This window comes from Anopheles coluzzii, chromosome 2 (assembly GCF_943734685.1).
Source record: "Anopheles coluzzii chromosome 2, AcolN3, whole genome shotgun sequence".
In the NCBI taxonomy this organism is placed as follows: domain Eukaryota; kingdom Metazoa; phylum Arthropoda; class Insecta; order Diptera; family Culicidae; genus Anopheles; species Anopheles coluzzii.
Genome location: NC_064670.1, coordinates 94,800,705 through 94,825,813, shown reverse-complemented (window position 1 = coordinate 94,825,813; position 25,109 = coordinate 94,800,705). Strand labels below are relative to the sequence as shown.

The 25,109-nt window shown below is 46.2% G+C and overlaps 3 protein-coding genes across 3 annotated transcripts; 1 reads left to right on the top strand and 2 right to left on the bottom strand.

Annotated features, from left to right (window-relative positions):
- Positions 1–1,651: 1,651 nt before the first annotated feature.
- LOC120952972 (uncharacterized) lies at positions 1,652–12,976 on the bottom strand. The gene is made up of 3 exons (XM_040372583.2): positions 12,439–12,976; positions 10,544–10,633; positions 1,652–2,812 (listed from the first exon to the last, which is right to left on the bottom strand). The coding sequence occupies exons 2-3, from the start codon at positions 10,585–10,587 to the stop codon at positions 1,984–1,986; spliced, it is 873 nt and encodes a 290-aa protein (XP_040228517.2). The 5' UTR covers positions 10,588–10,633; positions 12,439–12,976; the 3' UTR covers positions 1,652–1,983.
- Positions 12,977–17,026: 4,050 nt separating this feature from the next.
- LOC120950669 (uncharacterized) lies at positions 17,027–22,982 on the top strand. Its single transcript, XM_040368894.2, has 5 exons — positions 17,027–17,364; positions 18,619–22,177; positions 22,250–22,429; positions 22,500–22,663; positions 22,730–22,982. Exons 1-4 carry the CDS (start codon positions 17,275–17,277, stop codon positions 22,640–22,642), a joined length of 3,972 nt encoding a protein of 1,323 aa, XP_040224828.2. The 5' UTR covers positions 17,027–17,274; the 3' UTR covers positions 22,643–22,663; positions 22,730–22,982.
- Positions 22,983–22,986: 4 nt separating this feature from the next.
- Positions 22,987–24,908, bottom strand: LOC120950673 (cytochrome c oxidase assembly protein COX18, mitochondrial). The gene is made up of 5 exons (XM_040368910.2): positions 24,798–24,908; positions 23,846–24,302; positions 23,506–23,781; positions 23,328–23,438; positions 22,987–23,254 (listed from the first exon to the last, which is right to left on the bottom strand). The coding sequence occupies exons 2-5, from the start codon at positions 24,290–24,292 to the stop codon at positions 23,033–23,035; spliced, it is 1,056 nt and encodes a 351-aa protein (XP_040224844.2). The 5' UTR covers positions 24,293–24,302; positions 24,798–24,908; the 3' UTR covers positions 22,987–23,032.
- Positions 24,909–25,109: the final 201 nt, after the last annotated feature.

Below are 25,109 nucleotides of genomic sequence, written 5' to 3'. Positions count from 1 at the left end.
AGAATGATGTTCAAATCCATACACAGGTGTCCCCCGAGATACGACTGTATTTGGGACCGAAAAAATGTCCCAAAGTAAGTCGAAATTGTCGTATGTCGAATTTCTGTGAATATAAAGTTTATAACCGAAATTGAAGAAGGAAATCCATGAAATCGTGTATTTTATTTAAAATAATGTACGATAATGTATTAATATTCCTCCAAAAGCCGTTTACACGATATAGAAATTCAAGCCCGGGGAGTTGTGGAAATGTGTTTGTAACGATTATCAGAAATACACAGAAATTAAAAAAAAACATCAATTTCGTCTCAATGACAACTTTTAACTGTCAAGATCAACTGCGTCGTATCTGCGAATCGTCGTAACTCGAGAAGGTCGTAACTAGGGGGCGCCGTATTAGGACGCGGTATTTTCTTTGGTTTTGGATGTTTTACTACCTTTACTGAAGCAAATTTTCAGAGAATATCAATCAGTATCAAGAAGTTCAAAGCGTTTTGATCTAATATGTCCTTACTCTTATTTGACAATGCCATTTTCAAGATTTATTTTCTACTATTGGTCATATCGCTACTGCAGACACAGCATTGTTGCTGTAAGCTACAAACAACCTGAAAACTTTTTTAACGAATAGTATGTTTTTAGGGAGTTCTTCTTCAGAATTCTTCAGAATTAATAACAATCGTATTTTGGTGGAAACGTATGACAACCACTCTCTAGCTGAAGTAACCTTTTCAGAGAGGATTTAAGGTTCAAGGATGCTAATTTTGATTAAAAAGTTGAAAAACATTGGTGTTTTTCGGGCATCACGAAATATTGAAGTTGAACAACTAGAGGTTATAGGAGCTTGAGATCATGTAGAAACACATCAAGAACTCGAGATGACACAAAGAGTATCTCAGCAATTAATTGTCCATTGATTTGAAGCGAGAAGGATGATATGCAAGATGGGGAATTGGGTTCCATATGAGAATTGGTCAAGAGATGACGAACACGGATTGTTCACTTGTGGATGATAGGATGTTCAACCCAATCGGCTGGATATTACTCCTTCGGATTAATATCTGTTCCGGTTGATGGAGATTTAGGATTATCTGGCTTACAAGCACTTCTCCAATTACGATAAAGTTTTTTTTTATAGATAGACCAACAAAGGTTTGAGAAGGATGGAAATATCTTTAAGGCAATTTTACTCTATTTGGTGTAATGAAATAAATTGTACAAGCAAGTTGTGGCATCGGAAAATCCTCAGAGGAACAACCCAAGACGTCCAAAATAGGTTCATCGAGGAAAACACGGGCCTTACTCCATCGTATACAATGCTATTCCCTAGCATCCTTTACGTGTACCTGGCCAAGAACCAACTTCACCAATTACGATAAAGTCAAAACATTAATCGACGAATCGATAGGGGCCAAACAATCTCCTTTTTTTCTCGACACGGGGTCTAAAATACATCATAAGGATGGACAAAAGTAATGGAAAATGACGGAGAATTAGAGGAACCATGAATAAATAATCCTTTTTCAAAATTCGAAAATTGCTTTGAACATGTGGTACTTCTAATAAATGCAACGAATGATTAAGTGTTTAACTGTCGTGGATTATTAATTAAACAAAATATTAAACAAAAAACAAACTCAAAAGCAAACAATAAAGCAGTCCAACTGCCACAGGCATTATATTTCGCATCCCTCTCTCTCACACACACTTTTTCTCTTTCCCAGGTTGATCTAAACGAGATGAACGAAACGAACGCGGGCCAAAAACCATCCGACAGACGAACAGGTGAAATAATTTAGCAGCTCATCAGCATTTTGCGCCTGAACGCAAGCATAACCTCCTCCCCCCCACCCCCACCCTTCTCCCTTCGTTTCCCAAGCATCTCTTAAAGTCTCCCAATCGCGTCCCCCTTCCCCAGGCACTGTATGGGTCGACTAAAGCCACCGGCCACAATCAGCCGACATTCGCTAGCGGTTGCGGTGGTTACCTGTCGGCAGAAACGGTCGACGTTGGGGCACCGGTCGCCGGCCCAGCACTGCGCCCGCCCGCCTCGCCCTGCAGAAAGTCCATGGTGGAACTTTTCACGTCCACCTTCGGCTTCTGGCCCGGCTTGGTGGCCGGTTTCTGCTGCTCGACGATGATGAAGCTGTCCTCGTTGTTGCTCGGCAGGGCCGGTTCGCTCGCTACTGGGGCTGCCTTCGGTGTCGGTGCCGGCAGTTCCTTCTTTTCCTTCACGAGCTTTGCCGGAGCGGGTGCTGGGGCGGGTGCTGGAGCCGGTGCTGGAGCGGGCGCTGGAGTTGGAACGGAGGTGGGAGGTTCTTTGGGCGCTGGTTCCGGTTTGGGAAGATCCTTCGGTTTAGGAGCTTCCTCGGCCGGTGGAGCTGGTTTGCTGGGAAGGGTTGGGGCGGGCTTGGCGGGTTCCGGCACTTTCGGTGGTTCGACGGGTGCAGGTTTCACGACAGCAGGAGCGGGTACAACCGGAACCGGTGCCGGTTTGTTCACTGACACCGGCGTGGAGGGAGTTTCTGGTGCCGGCGTTACGGGAACTTTCGGTGGTTCCGGTTTCGGAACGGTCGGCTTGACGACGGGCTCCACTACCGGTGGTGGCCGGACAGGCTGGACGGGCTTCTGTTCAGGGGTGGTGGTAGGCTTGGCCGGTTCCACTACCGGGGCAGGCTTGACCGCCACTGGTTCGGCGGGAGCCTTCGAGGGTTTCGTGTCGTCAGTGGGTGTCGATTCCGGCAGCGCTTGTACGGTTCGATGTTTACCGGTGAAAAACGCAAAAATTCTATCCAACAATGGAATGCGCTTTCTGTAATGAATGCGGGGGAAATTATAAAAAAGAAAGAAAAGAAAACGAAAAAAAAAACATAATAAGAAAAGGACAATAGAAGAAACGGAAAACAAACAGCAACACAAAACAATGAATAAAAGCAAGAAAACATCAAACAAAACAATGAATAATAGAATTCAAACATCAAACAAAACAATATAAAACAGATAAACAAACAAACAAAAAACGGTTCATACTAGAGTAAAACATATAACAAAACTAAAAAACTATCTAAAAACAATGAAACAGTAAACAAAACAAGCTAACCTAGCATAAACAATTGCGAAACGCCCAACAATCAATTCCATTCAAGCGGTGCGAAGCATTGCACTGTAGCAGAATCCAATTTGGCTTGAAGCACGACGCGTTTGGCGTGTTTTGCGAGCACAAGAATTCGATTTTCCTGTCCCAAAAAATCATTTCGCTTGACAACCTGTGTTGTGCTTGCCAGCGCCTTGCTGCAATTATCGTTTTTTTCTGTCTTTACTGGGAGTGGGGACGTGCTCACGGCACGGCACGGTATAGAGATCAAAATTGTTCTCCCCGACGTGTACGTGTTAATTCAATTGTCGTGTCTCGTGTATTGACGATTCGTTTGGCAATCGTGCGACGGGTGCGATGGTGGCCGTGGAAAGTGTTGGCAAAAATCGCGTTTTGCAGTTTCTTTCGTCCTCATGCCCATGCTCCTCCCAGCAGAATCTTAAGTGATAATCGCATCAAAAGTCGCGTCCGATAGTTGTGTACAAACAACCAAAAAGGAAACCTACGAACACGAATGACTGTTCCCGGACATTGCACAGAGATTTGCTCTGCTCTTTTCTATGCAGTTTTGTTCCGTTTTCACGAGGCCCACCTTCGTTCATCGACCGATAAGATATAGCACGACCTAGTGTATGTGTGTCTGTATGAGGCGTGAGGTGTACGTGCCAATTTGCCAAGTAGATGCTTCCAGAACGCCAGAACAGAGCAACCCCTTTGGCAACAGGGCACCCCTGGCACACAGCTTTGCCAATCGAAAATGAACCACGGCAAGTCACAGTTTGTGCCTCGAATGTAGCTTTTTTTGGTTGAAAGTTGCCTTTTTTTCGGGTTGGACCGGTTGCAACGCTTTATCTATATCAACAGCGTTGATTATTTTCGTCTCCGGTAGTGTGTAACGGGCGATAGGTGCAAACTGCACACATACCTGGCTTTAATTATGGCCCGCAGTGCACTGATAGCAGCAACTCTGTTGTACTTGACGCGACTTACAACGTCTACCATTACTCATACAGGCAGGGTGGAATACCAGATGGAACTTTATTGCTATATAGCTGCCGGTATAGAATTTCATTAGCCAAGCAACCCAAAATGTGAAAGTAAAAGTGTGTTCGATATCTGATCGTACAATTTTTACGATTACACGGAAATAATGTGTTAAACAGATGGCTTTTAATTGCTGTGTTAAAATTTGCTTCAGGTTTCAAGTGCGCCATCGTACATCGGACAATGTCATTCTATCTTATCTTGATAGGATTAACTGAGATTTGAGCATTTAAGAGTTGATTTTCAAACACATACACTCATGTCCAAACACGTACAATACATTGTTCGAGAGCATTCAATTGATGAACCGAAAATAGTCTCAGCTTTGCTTTGGAAATGATCTCTTTAGTCCATGAAAGAGATCGTGAAGTTGACATTGGCTGGTTTTGCCGTCTGACTGACAAAATGTTCAAAATAATTTTGTTTGTTAGCTAAGAAATATATAACTGACAACAACTTTAAAATAATTAAAATCTTTTCAAGTGTAACGTAGGTGTTTTGATGATCGATCGATCACGAACGATCGTTTGTTGTGTAAAATAATTAATTCATGAACTGATTCCTTTGGTTCTTTTCTGCTGACATATGTTGCATGGGGAAAAATAATTCTTCTTTTTCTTCTTTGGCACAACAACCGTTGTGTCGGTCAAAGCCTACACCTCTCTACTACAGGTGAGCATTTCGGTTCTTTTAAGTGAACGTAGATGAACCGAGTCGTTCATCATAATGAACGTGAACGTGATCTTGGTTCATTCGTTCATTTACAAATAGCAATAGCTGTAAATCGGTACACTATTCGAAAATTGGTAGAACTACAGAATAATCGGTAGGTCTGGTCACCCACCTGTACAGTTTAAAATCGGCCGTTTCTTGGTTTGCATGTAAATGTGCCGATGTTGAAAGTTTTTTCTAAAGTTTGTTTTTTTCAACATGATCATGATTGAATGCAAGCAATTTTTTTGATTATTTTAATTTATCAAAAGTAGCGTTCTATTCATGTGAACCAGTTCATTCATATTTTCCCGTGAACTGAATGAACCGTACGGTTCTGGTTCATTTGGCACACCTCTATGCTGTACCACTAATGGGTTTGGCGGCTTTCAGTGATAAGCAGGATAGTCATTCCTACGAATGGGGGAGCGCTCCATCCAGGGTACAGAGGTGTAGGCCTTGACCGACAACGGTTGTTGTGCCAAGAAGAAGAATACTGTCTATCCCCGAGTTACGTGACACTCGAGCTACGCGAATTTGTAATTTACAGTTTATCAGTCAAACTATGATGGATATGCTCTTAATTCGTATGTATCACGAGGCTGGACATATTCAATTAAAGTTTATTTTTTACTCAATGAATGAATCAAATTGCATTTCTCTTTTGCATCTTTCCTGATGACTGACCTAGCTTCAGAATAGTGATGGGTAAAGTTAGCAAAAACCCGGAGTCGACTCCGATCCGACTCCGACAAATTCGGAATCGACTCCGGAAGGTAGGTCCGCGCTGCAATATCCGGAGTCGTTCAGAATCGTCCGGAGTCGTACGGAGTCGCCCGGAGTCGCGCGGAGTCGGAGTCATCCAGAGTCGTTCAGAGTCGTTCGGAGTCGTCGGAGTCGTCCGGAGTCGCCCGGAGTCGGAATCGTTCGGAGTCATTTGGAGTCGTCCGGAGTCGCCCGGAGTCGCCCGGAGTCGTTCGGAGTCGTTCGGAGTCGTCGGAGTCGCCCGGAGTCGGAGTCGTTCGGAGTCGTTCGGAGTCGTTCGGAGTCGTTCGGAGTAGTTCGGAGTCGTTCGGAGTCGTTCGGAGTCGTCCGGAGTCGTCCGGAGTCGTTCGGAGTCGGAGTCGTTAGGAGTCGTTCGGAGTCGTTCGGAGTCGTCGACTCCGATGACTCCGGTCGACTCCGGACGACTCCGAACGACTCCGACTCCGGGTGGATCTAGTGGTTCCATTTTGCCGGAGTCGGAATCGAACTAACAATAGTCGGAGTCGGATCGGAGCCGTGGGTGCGCTCCATACAGCACATCACTACTTCAGAACGCTTGCCAAACTATCTTGGAAAAATACTCTTTTTTTTGTTATAACTATTTCAAGAGTAAATCTAACTAGCCCTCTTACTAAGCTGCACATAAATTTGCATTTTCAACCGGACATCTTTATGTCTTGACTTTCCTTGCGAATTGTCAAGCGGAATTAAAGCAACAGAAAAGCAAACCAAACCCAGCGTCAGCGAGACAGACAAACTAAGCGAGAACGGTGTATATCTTTCGCAACACTTGATCCGGCCTCTACTTAAAATGCCCTTTTTTCTCGGCTCCCCTCTATGACATTGAACTTGAGAAATGGGTGTTAAAATAATGGGCGAATCGGTTGAGCGTGTTTGCTGCTGCTTTCGGTGTTTGTTTTCCACTTTCGAAATGCAAAATGCCAAACGGGGTGGCAGTGTGTTGCATCTCTTTCCTTCGTTTTGTCGTAATCTAAATTTGTTGAAAAATCAACCCCGGCACGCCCAGGGAGAAGCGATAAAGAGAGAGAGAGAGAGAAAGGCAGGGCGGTCATCGAAAGTTTATGGATACTAAACAGGGTAGCAAATAATTTTCAGGCAAAAATATTTCATTGCCTTTGCCGGGCGTGTGTTGGTTGCCGTTTGTTTACGTTTGTAATTTGTGAAAACAAATGGTTTGTTGGTACCATGGTGAGATAATGGAAGGCTTTTGCTGCAAGATTTGTGGCGTGAGGGATGTTTTTTTCGTACCGTGTGGAATGATTTTTCTTCCACTTTATTGTCCCCCAAAATTGGTTGTTTGTAAGCAGATGTTATTTGAAAGAATAATACTTCTCCCGCGGACTGTGCGGACAGCGCGAGCCCGGGTTAGAAAAGAAGCGAGAAGCCAAACAGCTGACCGTGTCAGACAACATACACTTGACCGATCACTCAACGGTATGCCATTTTTCACCTCAAGTAGCACGCAAAACGGCTCTGCGCGGTGCAAAAGTTACCTTGACATTCGCCTTGCCGAGGGAAGGACATGTTCCTACAAACATCCGTGTCTTCCAACTGCCACACACAACACGGTCAGCGCGTCTTCTTTGCTTTCTGAAAAGTGATAGTACATGCTGCGTTTGTGTCCCGTCTTTGCAGCTTTTCCTACTTCCCACAACAACCACCGAAGAACCGTCCAGAGGCAAAATTCTTTCGAAGACGTTTATAAATAACAAACCACACTTTTTGTGCAGACCGGCAAGGGTTTCACAGCACACGAATGTGAACTCAGACGTCAGACACACCCGGATCGGACGGCGGTTTACGCGCTACATCCGGTGCGTGTTATATAATGGGGCCGGTTTGTTTGGTATTCGATTTTTCTTCCTTTGTCGACTGGCGTTCGATGTCGTTGCAAATGTGTTTTTTTCTCCCCCTTTGCCGGCGTTTGGGGAGGTTTTCCACACGCAACCAGGAAAGAGGAGCGGCAACTTAGATTAAGCTAATTAATTATCAAAGATGGGAATTTCTGCAACAACAATCGCATCAGACGAATCGAATGTTTGCCGTTCGTAGTTGAACTGTGCAAACGATGTAAATGGGTTAATGAACAATTTGGATAGGTGAAAGTTATGGATAAACTTTGTCCTATGGTTGTGTACGCTATATGCGTGTTCATCTTTGAATATTTTCGTGTCAAATTTGATACTCGGTTTTCTAATATTGGGACCCTTTCCGTTTTAAGTTCGCATGCTGAAATTTCAGCCTGTCAGCTGTTTGCATTGTATAGCAGTTTTCGAGTAGCTATCTAAGTGGGTTTAATATACAGGTGGGCTTATCCCAAGGTGTATGAATTTAGAATGCTGATTTTTATCGCTTCTGCTTCTGAATGAAGATTTTAAAAGTGTTTTGCGTATTCGTCAAGCCTCTAGAAAGCTTGTTTGAGCAAAAGTTCTCAACCGTTCTGTCAAAAAATGATGTTCAAATTTGGTTATAAAAAACATGCTATGCGACCACTTGGACTACATACACTTTGATTCTACATTCCATCACCTGATATCTTTAATGCACCTTGGGATAACCCAATTGACATTTTAGAGCACGAATAATCGGGAATTCGAGCAAATTCCCTTAAACTGGAGCCTTAAACTTCCCTTAAACTGCACCAGTTTAAGGGAATTTAGAAAAAGTCCTTTAAAATTAACTGTGAAGCGGCTTTTACGTTACTTTCTTCTAGATTCCCTCGGAAATGATGTTTCCTATCGTCATAGTCTGCCATGTTCCCATTTTATACATAAATAATATCCATTTTTTGTAAAATAACGTCACACAAAATTAGCTTTTGTTTTTCATCAAAAAACCATAGCTATGAATGAAAAATGAGCACGACGGCATGGTCCATCGATAGAGGAACGTCTAATTTACGAACACACAAAATCTTGGCGCTTTCAACACACTTGATCACACACAAATCCACACTTTCAAGCGTATCGAGTGCTAATCGAGCAGATATGGGAAAACAATTTGGAGCAAATGTCACTTGGGAACTGTAAACACCACCTTGTTTTGCCATTTTTTCGCGCAAGTACTCGAATCTAATTCTAGCATTGAGGCTAGAATAATCTAGACTGAAAATTGCAGGCTAGTTTTGTGTGTGGATTTGTATGGAGTGTTTACATGATTTCAGTCTCCAACTGTAAAAACTCCATACAAAAAGCTGACTAGAATCGTGAAGAATCCCATTGACAATTCTTTGAACAAATTTTACTGATTTGGTAGTTTGAAATTGTCTTTTCGTTCGACATTTTTTCCTATAAAAAAAAATCTGGTAAAAGTCCAAACAATGACTTTTTTCAAGAATCGTACTAAATTTTTGTGGATTTTTTCTTCTTCTTTGGAACAACAACCGTTGTCTGTTAAGTGTTAAGTAAGGCGGATGTCTTCGGAATTTAGTATTGTGGTTTATTAATCTTTCGTAAAGATTCATTCGTATGGATCTTCAGTAATGAATTAATGAGTAATGAATTCGATTCTCCAAATATTCATGAATCATGAATGGTCTATGGAGACTTATAAAACATTAAAGATTCATATGGATCTCAATGATTCATTTTTATTAAGATTCATGCATCTCCAAAGAGTCACGACGACTTGGACCACGCACACGACAAGTCAGCCTTAATGTAGCACTTAGGAATCGTTTCGAAGAGACACAAAAAGAGATCGAATGTACACTCAATGCACAAAATCCGAGTGAAACGTGCTAAGAACCAAAGTAAAAAATAACTGCTATACGAAATATTTCAAAATCTATTCCAAACGCTTGTGCAATGAAGAGGCTAAAAAAGAGAAAAACATTTGATAGAGATTCATGCATCTACATCTCAGACTCATACATCATGAGATATTCATTAAACTTTGAAATCTTTAAAGTTTAATGCATCCTTGGATATTTATGAATATTTAAAATTTCATTAAACATTGGATCATTCATGTATCTTTGAAGATCCATACATTTTTGAATTTGAGTTTCAGATTCAAAGATTCACTTTGATTTAGATTTAAAAAATCGATTGAATTATCAGAGTTACCCATCTCTACTCGGAACACAATAATCGCCTAACATGGGAGCGGAAGGTTTATTATTCATTAATGTTCTTGTCCAATGTCCAATTTATGTTCTTGTGTTTTCAACGTTAGAGTTTCCAGTTTTCCATAAAATATCATTTGTTTAAAGTTGTGTTTACATTTTCTAATTACTAACCTTTCCCACTACAAACAATTCAAAGAACAAGTAACCCTTGACTGTATCATGCATTGCCGCTAGCATACTTTACGGCGTTTTCCACAAAGCCAACAGCGCAAGCTTCGATTAAAACACGAAGACGAGCTTCCGTACCACGGCAATAAAGCTCAGCCGTGCGCATGAGAGAGAATGTTATCTTGGTGAGTACACTCTCTGCTCGCATTTCCTTATACATCTGGACATGCGCAGTAATGCGCTGAGATGCACATTAATCCGGTCGATGACAAACGCTTTCGATGAGTCAAACACGCCGGCTAGACGGAGCCGAAGGTTTTCTTCACCCCATCGTAGCGCCACCTTCGGAGATTGTATCGGAGTCCCACAAATGGATGCGTCCCATGAATCGATTCCGCCACGGGGTCGAAGCGAAATCGATCGCTAATGATTTCTATTTACAGCAGCAGCAGTAGTGTGACATTGTGTTGCCATGTTCAGTCAATATGCGCTTCAGCTTGTTTTGCGTGACCGCGTGCTCTTGCGTTTGGAGCGCATGCAGCTTTGTTTTTTTTTTTTCGTTTTGTTTTAGCAGTAACGCAGCATATTCTAATTTCCATTTTGCATAACACACCGGCCTTAACATCCTAAGCATTATTTAGATTTAGAAGGTTTTGGGCGTGCGTACTCACCTCAGCTCGTCCATCGCGAGCGAAAAGTACCAAAGGGCGAACATGGTTGCTGTTAAGGGTATGAGCGCGTACTGTAAGAGGAACGATTTGCTGAAATAGGAAGACATGGAAAGACGGAGGAGCGTTAGATTAGAGCTCGAGGGTCGTGCTTGTGTTGGTTGTTGGTTTCCCCCTATTGGTATTGCTGGTGGATGCTGGTGAATCAGTCGCCAGTAGTCGCTAATTGCACTGCAGGCAATGGTGACGTGAGGTGACAAAAATGTCACTACGACACTGGTGTGCCGTTTGAACGAGTGACCGTCGTTGAGTCAGTGGCGCACGTGATACGTTCCTGCTTACGGTTTGATATATTAGGTGTGGTATGGTATTACATCGATGTGTGTATGTTGTACAAATACAGCTTCCAAAAAGACGCTTTATCTTAGGTAAATTCAATTACTATAATTTGGTCCTTCGAACCGGATTTTTCAATAACAAAGCTTTAAAACTAAAGTTGCGTTGAATTATTCAACTCTATAATTCTAATAATGATTTATTTTACTCATTATAACATTTAAAAAAACACAAAATTTAATTTCAAAACAAAGTTCAGTTATTTCTGCTTTGTTTACACAATTGAAATCAACTAAAAGCATATTACACAAAAACAAACTGGCCGGCGACGCTTGGTCTACTGCTCTGCCCCCCGATGTTTGCGCATCCAAAGTGCTTATTTGCCAATGCATTTAATTCCCTGCACAACGCCAAATAGCCGGCTTCACCCGTACCCCGTGTGCAACAGCAGTAGTGGGCGCCTTCCTGTCTTACGGCGAGGGGGCATAGTAAAAGTGTTTATACATTCGTCCTTACTGATACTGCTGGAACGCGCACCAACACTGTTGCAAAACCGCTCGAAGTATCGATTTTGTCCTGCGTGACCTTTTTTTTTAATTTAAAATTGCTTCCGAACAGGAACGGAGGCCCTTCCGTCTTGCTGTTGTTGCATAAGACACTGTGTATGGGGTGAAAACTGAAGCTGGTTTTGTTCTGTTTTCGAGTGTTTTAATTTGTCTTGCGGTGTGCCTCCGAATCTTCGGCAAGCGTGGCCTTCCGCCGTGTCGGTTACGCTTGAGATATCAGTTGCTCCATCCAACGGGCGGGCGGCAGTTTCCGTGTTTCTTCGAGCTTGCTGCTGAGGCGATTCGAACCTTACAGTTATTGGTTCGGAAACGGCACAAATATCATTTTTTGCCCGTGCTGTGTACGTGTGTTGTCATGATCTATTTTCAGAGGGCCATACTCACACACACACACCCGAGGCAGAGTGCCCCCGAAATGCAGTCACGAACGAACGTGACGACCAAACCCCGGAGAAGGAGGAGGAGGAAAAAATGACACTTTTTGGACGCAACGATGAGCGCGAAAAGCGGAAGAAAAAATGAAATTCGGGTCAGTAGTGTGGTGCAGGTTGGGTTTAAAATTAATTTTCATACAAAACACAACACACCAACACCAGCACCAACACACAGTTCCCGGAGCATACGGGGACCAGGTCATTTTAATTGGTTAAAAATTATAAAATCCAAGTTGTTGCTGATTTTGGAGTTACTATTCAGCTCACTTCCATTCTCTCTCTCTCTTGCTCAGCACACAGCACAACGGACTCGATGACGTAACACTTCGGGAGGGGTTGTGGATATGTGCTCATGGAGAAAGGATGTTCACACACCGGGATGGGCAAATGGGGGAGATAATTGAATCACCTTCACCACTCAATCATCAACATTCAAGCTTTATGCCTCAACTCAACAAAATTCACTACAAAAAGAAACCATATTTCCGGTCCGGTTGCAAGCGATTCGAGTTGCACTTTTTGCACACACAGAGATCCCGGCCCGCGTGGCCTAGTTACTTACATTCGCTTCACAAGAATCTTGGCTGCACTTTTCTTCCCTGGGTACGCAAAACGCACGTAGTAAGCACTGAGTAGGACGACGATCCGTTGTAAAGGCGAGCACAACTGACGGTCGCACGGTCACAAAGCAGGCCACAGCAACGACAACAATAGCACCAACAGCAATGTCGAAAACGACTGTGCGATGGTGGTGGTGTTTTGCTATCGCTGTCAACCGTAGAACCGCTCTCACGACGTAGCCGCTCCGGTGAAGATGTCAGATGGGTTGTTTTTTTACTGTCGTGTGAAATATCGGGTCTTTGGTCTGCTGCCGGTTAGTCACAGCGCGCGTTTGTCACGGAGGGCGCAGAGAAAAAAATGGAATTTAATTCTAATTCCACTACAATTGGCACGACTGAACTGCACGGTGCACAACAACGCTGACGATGGTGACTATGTGTTGAGATTGTTTATACCTGGGTTTGTGCGACACGGGACCGTGGTTTAGTAGCTGTTGGCTGGTGTGTGAGACAAGCAAGTAACGAAGAAGGGGAAACAGCGATATCGGGAGAGCGACTGGGTCATGTGAGAGCAAAGCAGCGCGGTGGGAGAGATTTGCGAATCGAAGAAGCAGTGTGGTGAGTTGTGGATGAGCAATCTTCGGTGTAAAACAATTGATTTATTTTAAATGAGAAATTTATTAAATAAGTTAAAATCGATTAATAATATTATAAAAATATAAAATTGCCTTATTTTATCATACATTTTCTGACTAAAGTGTAACAGAAAGCAGTCAAAACCACACAAACATACAGTTGTCAACAAACTCCGTTTGGCAGTGGTTTGTTGACTCATTCTCTCAACGAAAATAATTTGAGAGCTTTTTCTATCTGTCCTCTATCTGTTTGTATGTGTGTGATATCCCGCACAGTGTGCAATTCGTTTTTATTTTGTCAACCCTCAACGATAAGATATTTGAATTCTAATTGTCGAAACAATTCTGATCAAAGTCCATTTGGAGTGAGATAATGAGGAGATAATTTATCATTTTTGCTCTTTATTTAAATGCTTCAATTATCTCTTTACACTCTCTCTACCCTTTCCGATGGCACTTTATACAGGTACGTGACTAATTTACGATACTGCAGACTGGCGTGTTTTGTTCTTCGCACTGTGCTCAGTTTTGCAAACCGCTTGCGGCGTACCATTGTCCACTCACGGCATCTCTGATCTCGTTAGATTGAGATGCTCTTCAACGTGCCCAACGAGAGACCGAAGCAAAAACAACAAAGTTTGGTTGTGTGTGAGAGAAAGAGAGTGATTGCGTGGTTACGGGTGAGATAAGGGGAAGCCGCGATACGCATCGTTTACTGCGCTTGAAAGATAGCACACACGTGAGACGCTCTAAAATGTTCACGGGAGTTGAAAAGGCAAACAGCGACGATAGCGACAAGAATTTGAGAAACTTGTGAGCTTTTGATGTTTTTTCATAGCCTGAAATAGCGATAAAATAGTTTCTCCGAATAGTTATAATGGGTCGTTCGTCGTCAGTTGTTTTGCAACTATTTAGGGTTTTTAAAAGAAAAAATCTATCTTTATAAAATATATACAGGTTTTCTGTATCTGTACCTTTATACAGATTTTCTGACAAATTTGTCTTGCTTCTCTTTATTTGTTAATTGCGTCATTTTGTCATAGATCAGATACGAGAAAAACTGTTTCTCGTAATTGATAAACTGCTTTGCCGAAATGAATTTATTAGTTTTTGTCCGCATTTTGTCTCTACCGTGGCATTTTGCCTACTGTTCCATCGCACATTGTGGGAGCGAAGTGAGAATGTGAGCATGTTGTACTGCTTCTCACCATGGCAACTACGGGATGGTGTAATTCACCACGGGTTTTATAGGAGTAAAGCTCTCCGGAAAGTTACTCACCACAGGCATGTTTCGAACGTGAGAGCACGTGGTTCAAACTGTTATGGAGACGCCTGGTTAATAGTGATAAGCAGCAACAGTTTACATTGCAATCAGTAGCGAATGTTGACTTTAGGATTAACAATCTGTACAGCATTGAGATACAGGCGAAACTCATTGGTTAAGGTATAGCTGTGTAGGGTTTTAACGAGATTGAAAATGATTTATTAAAATGATACAGAGCATTTTTTATCTGGAGTTTTATTACAATAAGAGATACTGTTTTGCTTGGCCAATACCAATACATACCAATTACTGATAAGCCAACTAAGCCAATGCCAAAAACAAAACTTATCGAAAAGGAAAATCATTAAAATGATGTTTCCTGACTAATCTATTCAGCAACCAACAACAGTTGCCGGAAACTACAATATATTATTCACTAATAAATAACCCAACTAAAACAGATCTAACCGGTGAGGTATTTCTGAAATATGAAAACAAAAATAAGTAGAAACTGTAATTATGTGATGTTGTTGGACATATTATTTCAACTCTAATTCGGAGCAAGTTTAAGTGATTACAGAGCAATCTTAGGGAGATGGTCCTCGAACAGAGTGACTAACGATGTAAAATTGTATCTTATAGTTTTTTTATCGTGGTAATATTAAGATTTATTTTAAGATAATTTCGTAAGGAATTTTTTGTGTCAGATGCACGGGGATTAAAACAATTCAAACAATAGCCAAGACTCATAAAATCTTTATTTCCTATTCCTAATACTATAACGGACCCGTTTATTCTAGCCTAGCTCTACCGCACGAATGTGTTTGCCCTCTCCCTTCGCTCCTCTGGTCAGCGACCCGGGAACTCACGCATATCCTTACACGCACAACCCTACGCATATCCTTACACACAACATACGATAGCCGTCGACTGCTGTTGGTGAGTGGTGCGCCCTGGTAGACAGAACTGCGTAGTCTGGTTGGACCACAATAGTATTCGTAAGGTATAACTCTGAGAATATTTCGTCGAAACCCCATTGTTTCGTAAGTTCTATGAACTGCACTCTGTATCCAATAACACACACGGGGAAATCCATCGTACGATCGTCAGGAGAGAATTAAGCAACTACAACTACAAATACATCTTCTCGCTTGACACTTCAGAAAGGTCTACATTTGTGTAACCGCTTAGGGCCTCCAGTCGTGCTAATCCGCCTCTGACGATCGTTATGCAGACACGGGGAAATCCCACATAAATGAGTTCTTTTTAGAATACACATTCCACAGCAGCACATCATGCACCATTTTAGACAAAGTTCAATATCCTTTAATTGGACAACAGCGTACATATAACAAACAGACCATTACATAGTTGTGCGTAAGGAAGCAGCTGATCGCTGCAATGTTGTTTGCATACACAAGCATGTAGAGCATCGTACCACATGTTTCCGCTTCTTACGGTTTCTCAGATCATCAACAACGCGATTAGCACTCAGAACCCTTCCCTACACGCACAACATGCCACAATGGCATACACACACACACGCAAAATGGAAACGAACCATCGTCATCGCTACTTGCCTCCCATCTTAACGATCTTGCGCACCAACCAGTCAATTGAGCATTAATTGAACCCATTCCAGAAGCGTGCCCGACGGTGCTACCCCTTCTTCAATGAATCGGGGCATTTCACCGCATCATCGAATGTGTTTCACTGGAACCGCGTAGTGAAGTACCCTTCAGCGGGGAAAGTGCGACCGATTTGTGGCCATTTAATTGATGCATTAAATAGCGTCAATTTATTCGTCTACGCGGGCGCGCGCTCGCGCTATCATCTTGCGCATCTTCTATTCCGTACGCACGATGGCCATGATTCATCCCATTTTGGTTCGGGTTTGTTTTGGGGGATTTACCACCGTGCGTGTTAGTGTGAAAGAAAAACATTGTCTCAACTGGGTAGTGAAGAGTTCTTAACGACGACACAGAGCCGTCGTAAGTAATCAACGCAAAGATGCTGATAAGAATGAAGAGAGAGAGCGAGAGACGCATCTAGCCGATGCGAGCGATGACGAGCTGAGCTGGAAATTAAACACGAAGCGCGTCCGACTGACACTAAAACTGCCCGATATTCACTGGCTCGGTCATGCCGGTATCAACATATCGGTAATAGGAGGGACGTGATTTTTTGCGAGAACGGTGGTGTAATTTCAAACACCTACCAAATGGTGTGCGAACCTTTATGGATCGTTATTCAAACCCGCGACACTTGGTGAAGGTGTTACGCTCGCTCGTGTTCTCGCTCAGGTCATTGAATAGCACCATGGTGTTTAATTTTAGAGCAACTTTGAGTAGTTGAGCATGAAATGAAAATGAAATAATGAATCTTAAAATGCATATGACATTGGTTATGGCTTTCCCGCACCAAATGACCACTTGGCACGATTAGTGTTGATGCGTCCGTTCACTACACGAGTGACTCTTCATTCAAGCCGAACCAATTCCGTTGGTTCTTCGCGCCTTCTTCCAATTCCTTCGCGATCGTCGCTTCCTGTTGTTGTGAGCTCGGCCGAACCGAAGCGACTGACCTTTCGCTCTTCCCTTCCCGAGGGTGGAAGCATCTCTCCTAATCTGCACCAACTGATGATCGCTAGCCCAAGTCTGAAACGAGGGTCGCGGTCACACGACTGCTACTGCTCATTGTACGCTCGCAACTGGACCAAGCAGGACGTCCAGTATCAGTAGCTCTTCGTTTAGTGATCTTGTTGTTTTTTTTTTTGTGTGTGAATATTGTGCCATCACAGCCGCATCAGTTCGTGTCTGTGGTGTTGTGTATCTCCAGACAAAGATTAACAGTGACGGGATTAAAAGATAAGACACGAAGGAACCAGCTCCAAACGATCTACACTTGGGAGATTGGCGCAAGCGAAGATTTGCGCGACAATGCGGCAACGCATTTGGAATCGACCGCGGTTGGTGCTGCTGGCACTGGCCGTCCTGATCGGTGGATGGTGCAATATGGTGGTTGTTGGTGTAAGTTCGATCGATTTGATAATGCATGTATCCGCGTGTTTCTAGCGAATCCAGAATGTTGTGCGTGTTTCCAGAATGCTTATGCCAGTCTTATCAGGAATGAAGGAGGACTTACGCCATTGTCTGTGCAGGGGATTTCATCGAGGGTTTGAGAGACGTGTTTTTACTCATCGCCAGCGTGATTGTGGGGCATGTTTTCGTTTGCTGCGCTATCATGTTTTGTAAAACCCTGTGCACCTTACGGCTGGTATACGGCACAGCCTTCGTTCGAAGCCAGATCAGCTGGCAAGAAATGACACATCGCCCACGGGAGATGAGACTTTAGCATTGACCTATTAATGTGCAATTTGTGATTCAAGATGTGTTCTTATATGTGGTTCGAAAGACATGAGATCATCATTTTGTCGTCTTATGATCATTTCTGAGAACTTCGTTTTCAAATATTCTAATGAACGATCACACATGTTTGGAGTGGATAGCTGGACGCAGTGTTGATTATAAAAAGATAAGGCAGGGCAAAACAGAAATTGCGAACAACAGTCACTCCAGTCCTCTCATGCACAAACGCGTACCAACACGACTCGTAATAACCTCGATCCCATTCCTTCCGGTACAAGATAGTGGCGAAGACAATGTCATCTCGTCGTAGGGACACACGTAGACGAAAGACGGGAAAGGAAGTTCTAACCACCAGCGTCACCCATGCTGATGGCCTTCCCATCGTGTTTGTACGTTATCAAGCGTTACGATGCCGTCGGAAGCCAGCAGTTCTGGAGCGAAATTCTGATGCGCAAAACTGTAGCTCTGATATGTGATGCTTCTTCATCAAATGATTTTGAAGCTCCCGTTTGAAGTGCTGTAGTTGCACTCTACAGTTAATTCTGATGTTCTGGCATCAAGATCTTTATCATGTCTTTTGTAATTCTTGCGAAAAATAACTCTCAAAACAAAGGTTTTAAAGTGCTCTTATTGAAGACCCTTAACGATCGCAAGTAAACCCCAATGATCATGTTTACTGGTCATGTCCGCTCGATCTCCCTTTGCATCTCCCAGCTCCAGCTCAGCTCAATCGCCTCAGTAGTTCATTCCAACCAATCAATCCCCGCGTTTGCGATCGTTTCAATTGATAAGCGATCGTTTGACGAACGCAAACTGCTCACTTCACATAAACAACAACCCCCCCCCCCCCCTCACCGAAACCCGCGTTTCATGTGTGTTCTATCTCGCTCTCAATTCCACGAAATACTCCCGCAGATTTACGACCCTAGAACGGCACCCCACAGCCGACATCACGTCCACATGATGCCGGAGATGCACGGCGCCTACAGCCAGGTCCATCACCATCGGGCACAGGACCCAACGCCCCAGCAGTACATCCAGACGGATCAGTACCAGTATGCACAGCCCCAAAGACAACACCCCTCGCTGGTAGGCCCTCAACAGCAGCAGCATCAGCAACAGCAGCAACAACATGGTCCTTCCGGGCCACAGTACCAACCGGGAGTGCCACTCGCGCCCTACCCAACCGAAACCCAACGCGCTCCGGCCTATGGACGATCGCAGGCCTACACCCAGCAACCCGCTCCCGTCCCTCTGGCTCCCCGCTTTGGCTACGGCGAGGAGGATCGTCTGATCGGAGAAACGGCCCCCGCTGCGAAGCTGATCCGCCAACCGGTGCACACGCTGTTGAAGGACTTTAATGGGCTCGAATGTCCGGAGGGTAGAACGGGCCACTTTCCGTACGTGATGGATTGTCGCCAGTTTCTGAGCTGCTGGAAGGGACGGGGTTTCATTTTGAACTGTGCCCCCGGGACACTGTTCAATCCGAACACGCGGGAGTGTGATCATCCGTCGAAGGTGTCATGTCTCCCTGTGCCTTCGTTAAACAGCGTTAACGAACCGGCTAATCGTGCTCCACCGAAACTGGCCTCCTATACCGATCAGAGACAACCCCAGCAGTTCCAGCAGCAACAACGACAACCTCAGTACCTGCAGCCACAGCAAGCGCAGCGCCAGCAGGAAGAACTAACCTGTCCGCCGGGAGTGATTGGATTGCGGCCCCATCCGACCGATTGCAGGAAGTTCCTGAACTGCAACAACGGGGCCCGGTTCGTGCAGGACTGTGGGCCTGGAACTGCTTTCAATCCGCTCATCCTTACCTGCGACCATCTGCGCAATGTGGACTGTGACAAGTCGGAGAATGTCATCGTGGATTATGATCGTCCAACTAGTAGGCCTGTTGCATCCGGTCCCACCTCTCACTACTATCCCTCACACATCCCGGCCGGTTCACAGCCAGTGCCGGCAGTAGTCAACCCGCACCAACAGAGTCGTCCGACTATTCCCGCAACCCAGCAACAAACTCCACCAAGACAGCCTCCTGCCACGGGAGATCGTGCGCCAGCCCATCCCGATGTGGAGCAGATCGACCCGGATCATCAACCAACGGAATCCAACTTTGATGAAGACTACGGAGAGCAGCCTGATGCCGACGGGGAGGAGCCCGTCTACGATGGGTTTGATTTGCGCTCTAACTTTGGAGCACCGGAGCAAGTGGATCGTCGCCGGCCGAAAGCATCTCGAGCGCAAGCAACAACGACTGCAAAGCCGTACCCGGTGTACATCCGGCCACCGAGCAGACAGCCCGAGTCGCTGCACCGTGACCCGGATGTGGTCCAAAGTGTTCAGCGACCGGTGTACGTTGCTTTGCCACTAGAGCAAACGACTCCTGTCCCCACCAGTACCACCAGTCGTCCGTTGAGAACGCCGTTCCCTACCGTACGCAAGGAGGACATCGAAATTCAGCAGCATCTGGATGCGCTCAAGCTAATGCTAACGCCGTACATGAAGGAGCACAAGGACACGGTCGCACTGAACACAACGAAGCTGAGCACGATGATGACGACCACGACGACCACGACAGAGCCACCGCCGATCGTGCAAGTGATTGGACTTCCGGCGCCTACGCCACGCAACAACTACAAGCCATCCTCAGCTGCCGCCGCTCCTTACGTGCTGCCGCGAGCGAGCGAAGTGAATGACTTTTTCTACGGTGCGTCTGAGCCGGTTCCGCTCGCTTCGTGGCCATTGCCGCCACCGTACATTACCGAGCCGGTGGAAGGGCCCGCCAAAAAGGAGCCTGAATCCGTCGTTTACCCGATCTACCGTAGGACGACACCGACGACAACCACCACAACCACGGCAAGTCTGGCTCCTGCGCCGGCTATACGCAGTCGGTTCGGTGACAATCGTCCCAGCTGGCGCCCGCTGATCGTACCGCATGCGACGACCACCAAAACGCCGACCACTACGCCACCTGCAACAACCACCTCGACGACACCGCGAGACCCGTGCTACGGCAAGTTCAACTGCGGCAATGGCGTTTGCATTGACGAGGCGGAAGTTTGCGACGGGCGCGATGGGTGCGGCAATCGGGCCGACGAGCAGGTGTGTGACCACATCGGGTACGAGCTGAAGCTGTCCAAGAAGGCGCAGGGTAGTGTGGAGGTGCGTGTGTACGATCGCTGGGGTTACGTGTGTGACGATGGGTTTACGCTCGAGGCGGGCAACGTAGTGTGCCGCGAGCTTGGCTTTGCGGGCGGTGCAATCGAGATCAAATCGCACTCGTACTTCCCGCCGAACGGAACCGATCCGGACGAGCCGGAGCAGCAGTACGGTCCGTTCTTCATGATGGATGCCGTGCGGTGCCAGGGCAATGAAAGCTCGCTGCGCGAATGTAGCTTCAACGGTTGGGGTGTGAGTGATTGCAATCGCGAGGAGGTGGTGGGTGTCGTTTGCCGCACACCCATCATGTCCTGCCCGCAAGACTACTGGCTCTGCCACGCCTCGGAAGAGTGCATCCCGGTGCAGTTCCTGTGCGACAATGTGCGCGACTGTGCGGACGGGTCGGACGAATCGCCGGACCATTGCAAGGCGCCACTGGCCGTTCGGCTCGTCGCGGGTCCGACCGATCGGGAGGGACGCGTGGAGATCAACTACCACGGCACGTGGGGCACGGTGTGTGACGATGATTTCGGTGTGCGGGAGGCACGCGTCATCTGCCGGCAGCTGGGCTTTAACGGGACGGCCGAGGTGCGCAAGAGCGTGTACCCGCCGGGTGTGGGGCAGATCTGGCTCGATCAGGTCGCGTGCAACGGTACGGAACCATCGATCGAGGACTGTGTGCACTGGCACTGGGGCGAGCATAACTGCGGCCACACGGAGGACGTCGGTGTGCGGTGCGGCGTGTACGTACCGACGAAGGCACGGGCCGCGCGGCTGCGGGCGACACGCCCCAATCCACGGTTCGATTTTGTGGAACGATCGCGCAAAATCCATCCCGACACGTGCGGGCGCGTACTGATCGATCCAACGCTACGCAAACCGACGTACGGCGCGCGGGTGGTGCATGGCTCGGAGACGGTGTACGGCCATCATCCGTGGCAGGCGTCGCTGCGCGTGAAGACGATGCACTGGTGTGGGGCGGTGCTGATTACGCGCTACCACGTGCTGACGGCCGCGCACTGTCTGATCGGCTATCCGAAGAGCACGTATCGGGTGCGGATCGGCGACTATCATACGGCGGCGTACGACAACGCGGAACTGGACATCTTCATCGAGAACACGTACATTCACGAGCAGTTCCGCGAGGGCCACCACATGAGCAACGACATTGCGGTGGTGGTGCTGAAGACGCCCGTCCGGTTCAATGACTATGTGCAGCCGATCTGTCTGCCGGCGCGCGACGCACCGTACCTGCCGGGACAGAACTGTACCATCTCGGGCTGGGGAGCGACCGAGGCCGGTTCGAAGGGTAAGATTGAAGCTAGAGGGGGATTCATTTGTGGAAGTAGATGTTACGGATGTTTTCTTCATTAAATTGTAGACTCATCGTACGACTTGCGAGCGGGAACGGTTCCCCTACTCCCGGACAGCGTATGCCGAAGGCCGGAAGTGTACGGTGACTCGCTGATCGATGGCATGTTCTGTGCTGGAACGCTCGAGCCAGGTGTCGATTCGTGCGATGGTGATTCCGGTGGACCGTTGGTGTGTCCCAATAGTGAAGGTAGCCGGTCTTGAGGATTAGAGCAGTGAGTGAGGAGCCTTTTCTAACTGAATTCTGTATTCTTCTACAGGACTACACACACTGACCGGCATTGTGTCGTGGGGCAAGCACTGTGGCTATGCGAATAAACCGGGAGTCTACCTGAAGGTGGCACACTACCGGGATTGGATTGAGCAGAAGCTGAATCAATCACTTCATCAGCACGGTGTTTGAGCGTTATTTTGCAGTTAAAAGGTAAGGGCTCTGTTTCTTCAAACTTATATTCCTTTTTTTCTCAAACAAAACGATCTATTTTTACAGAAGTAACGCAATAGTTGTAATGAGATAGTAATGACAGTAGCAGCAACAAAGTGACCTTCCCATTCCAACACCCGGACCCGCGTCCGGTGACGACGATATGTACCTTAAACGCCGCTTTTTGTTTTAGCTCGATTTCATTTTCACCGACCAAATTCTCTTACCTAGCTTTTAGTGATATTATTGCTCCATTACTTGTTGTTTAGTAATAGCGAGGCTAGTTTAAATGCTTATGTATACAACCATTTTAAACAAATTGCTACCCTGCACTACTGACTAACTTTATTGTCCGAACGAACGGTTCGCTTACGCTTTCGTGCTCGGAGGAGGATGCTGATTGTTGGGACCGAGGCGGCCAGATAGTGCGCCCAGCTTTGCCGCAAACGTGCTGCGTATGTGCTGATAAGGATGAGTCAGCTCGGAAGGGACGGCGGGAATGCCCACGGCGCGACGCACCCGGGGCGATAAGAGCAGCAGGTTTTGCCCCAATCCGTACGCACTCGAGGTAACCCAGTAGAGGCAAAGACACTGTTGGAAAGGAAATGGGAAAGAAAGGTGTAAAATTCACGTCGCGAAATGGCACTGAGCGAATGCCTCTTACCGATGGAACGGATGCAGCAATCGGTACCATTAGGATGCTTAACCCTCGGAAGAGGTTAGTGAAGATGGTTTGTAGCTTGGAGGGCAGCTTCGTCCGGGAGGCGGCTTGAATCTGAGTGAAATGGAAGAATAATGTATTTATAGACATTCCGGTGCTTTCATTTGCTGCTACCTTTTACCTCAATAATGCTCAAATTGATGACGCCCAGCGCAACGGGGAAAATCAGCGAATGGTCCAGCTCGGTAAGGTTCGGTATCCAGCCAAAGCCGCCCAGCGTAAGCTCGGTGTACGCGATCTGTGCCTCGATGGCGGTCGGATCGGGCAGCATCGAGACGAGATTGCGTATCGCGACCGACTGCACAATCCACAGCGGAATCTGACCCCACAGCAGCACCATCGTTTTGGCCGGATGACAGTTTTCCCTCACTATGAGGTTGTTCCACTGCTTCTTTAGCTGAAAGTATCAATTCGAAGTTAGTAAAAGCGTCCGAATGTCCACCAAAATGTACCCTCCTTACCGAGTGATTGTACATGATGCGGGCTTCCTTCTCCGTCCAGTTGAACTTTTTCATCGCGTATGCCGTTTCGGCCTTTAGCTCTTTGATCAGCTCCGGCATTTCGAGCGAGATTTGCTCGAGCCGGGCCAGTATTTTGTTCTGGTACACAGCCAGCGGTAGGGTGACGAGCGTACGGAGACCCACTGTCGTGAGGATGACCGTCGCCCACCAGGGTAGTCCGGTGAGGTCGTGCAGATTGATCATCCCCTGCTGGACGTACGCAACCGGGGCACTCTGGGAGAGCGTCTGCCAGAAGCCGGTGACGGTGGCCTCGTAGGAAAAGTGTCGCTGGCTGACGATCTGGAAGTGGCCGGGTGTGATGGTGCTGCGTGCCACCACCGTTCGGTGTGGATGGCGCGCAAAGGCGCTCGTGTGGCCAATCGTTCTAATGGTACGTAAGTAGCTCATCGTTGCGCTACTGCTTATAACGAAAAACGAAGGGGAATGAGCGATGCCAGGAATGATGATGGGGTGGTCGATAAACGGAGGGAAAATTTAGAACAGCTGATGTTTGTTGATGTGTACAACGTGTGGATACGAAGAGAATGTGAGTGATTAGGGTTAGAACTGATTTGCTTGCAGCTTTCGCGCATGATGCCCAAGGCAGGCCAGAATGCCGATAACACTGATAAAGATGCCAATAACCAGCGCGGATGCGTCGCCGAAATCCATTCCGGAGGCCGCTGCCTGGTCTACGCTTAGCACAAGGATAATTAACAAAAGGGAGGTAAGCTGACGAATCATGATCACTCTCACGGAAAGAAACACACGAACACACTGGCGTGGAGATGGTGGAGGACTGGTTTTTACAAAGACTCGACAATTTGTTATCAGCTAAAGCGAGGACGAAGCGTTTTTGTGTGTACGGTGCATCAAAAAAACAGCAATTCAGCAGGATGATCTCGAAACTCACCGTGTTTTGATAAGTGACTGTCAATGTGTGGAGACGGATGCTTGGTTTTGCGTATTACAGCAAAAAGGTCGTTTGGTAGAGTTTCTTTAAACGCTTAGCGAATAATTTTCATCATTAAAACTTACAGCATTAATTAGCAGATGAAGAGTAAAACGAATAAAATCGGGTGATATAAAATCATTTGTTTTGATTTACATTGCAGCCCGGTGAAAATGTGTCCACAATCGCTCTATGCTTTTGACAGCGCGCTGTCAAACTGGGCAGCACCCCGCCTGACAGCTGTCGTTCGGGCGTTCTGTTGTTTTGGAAATC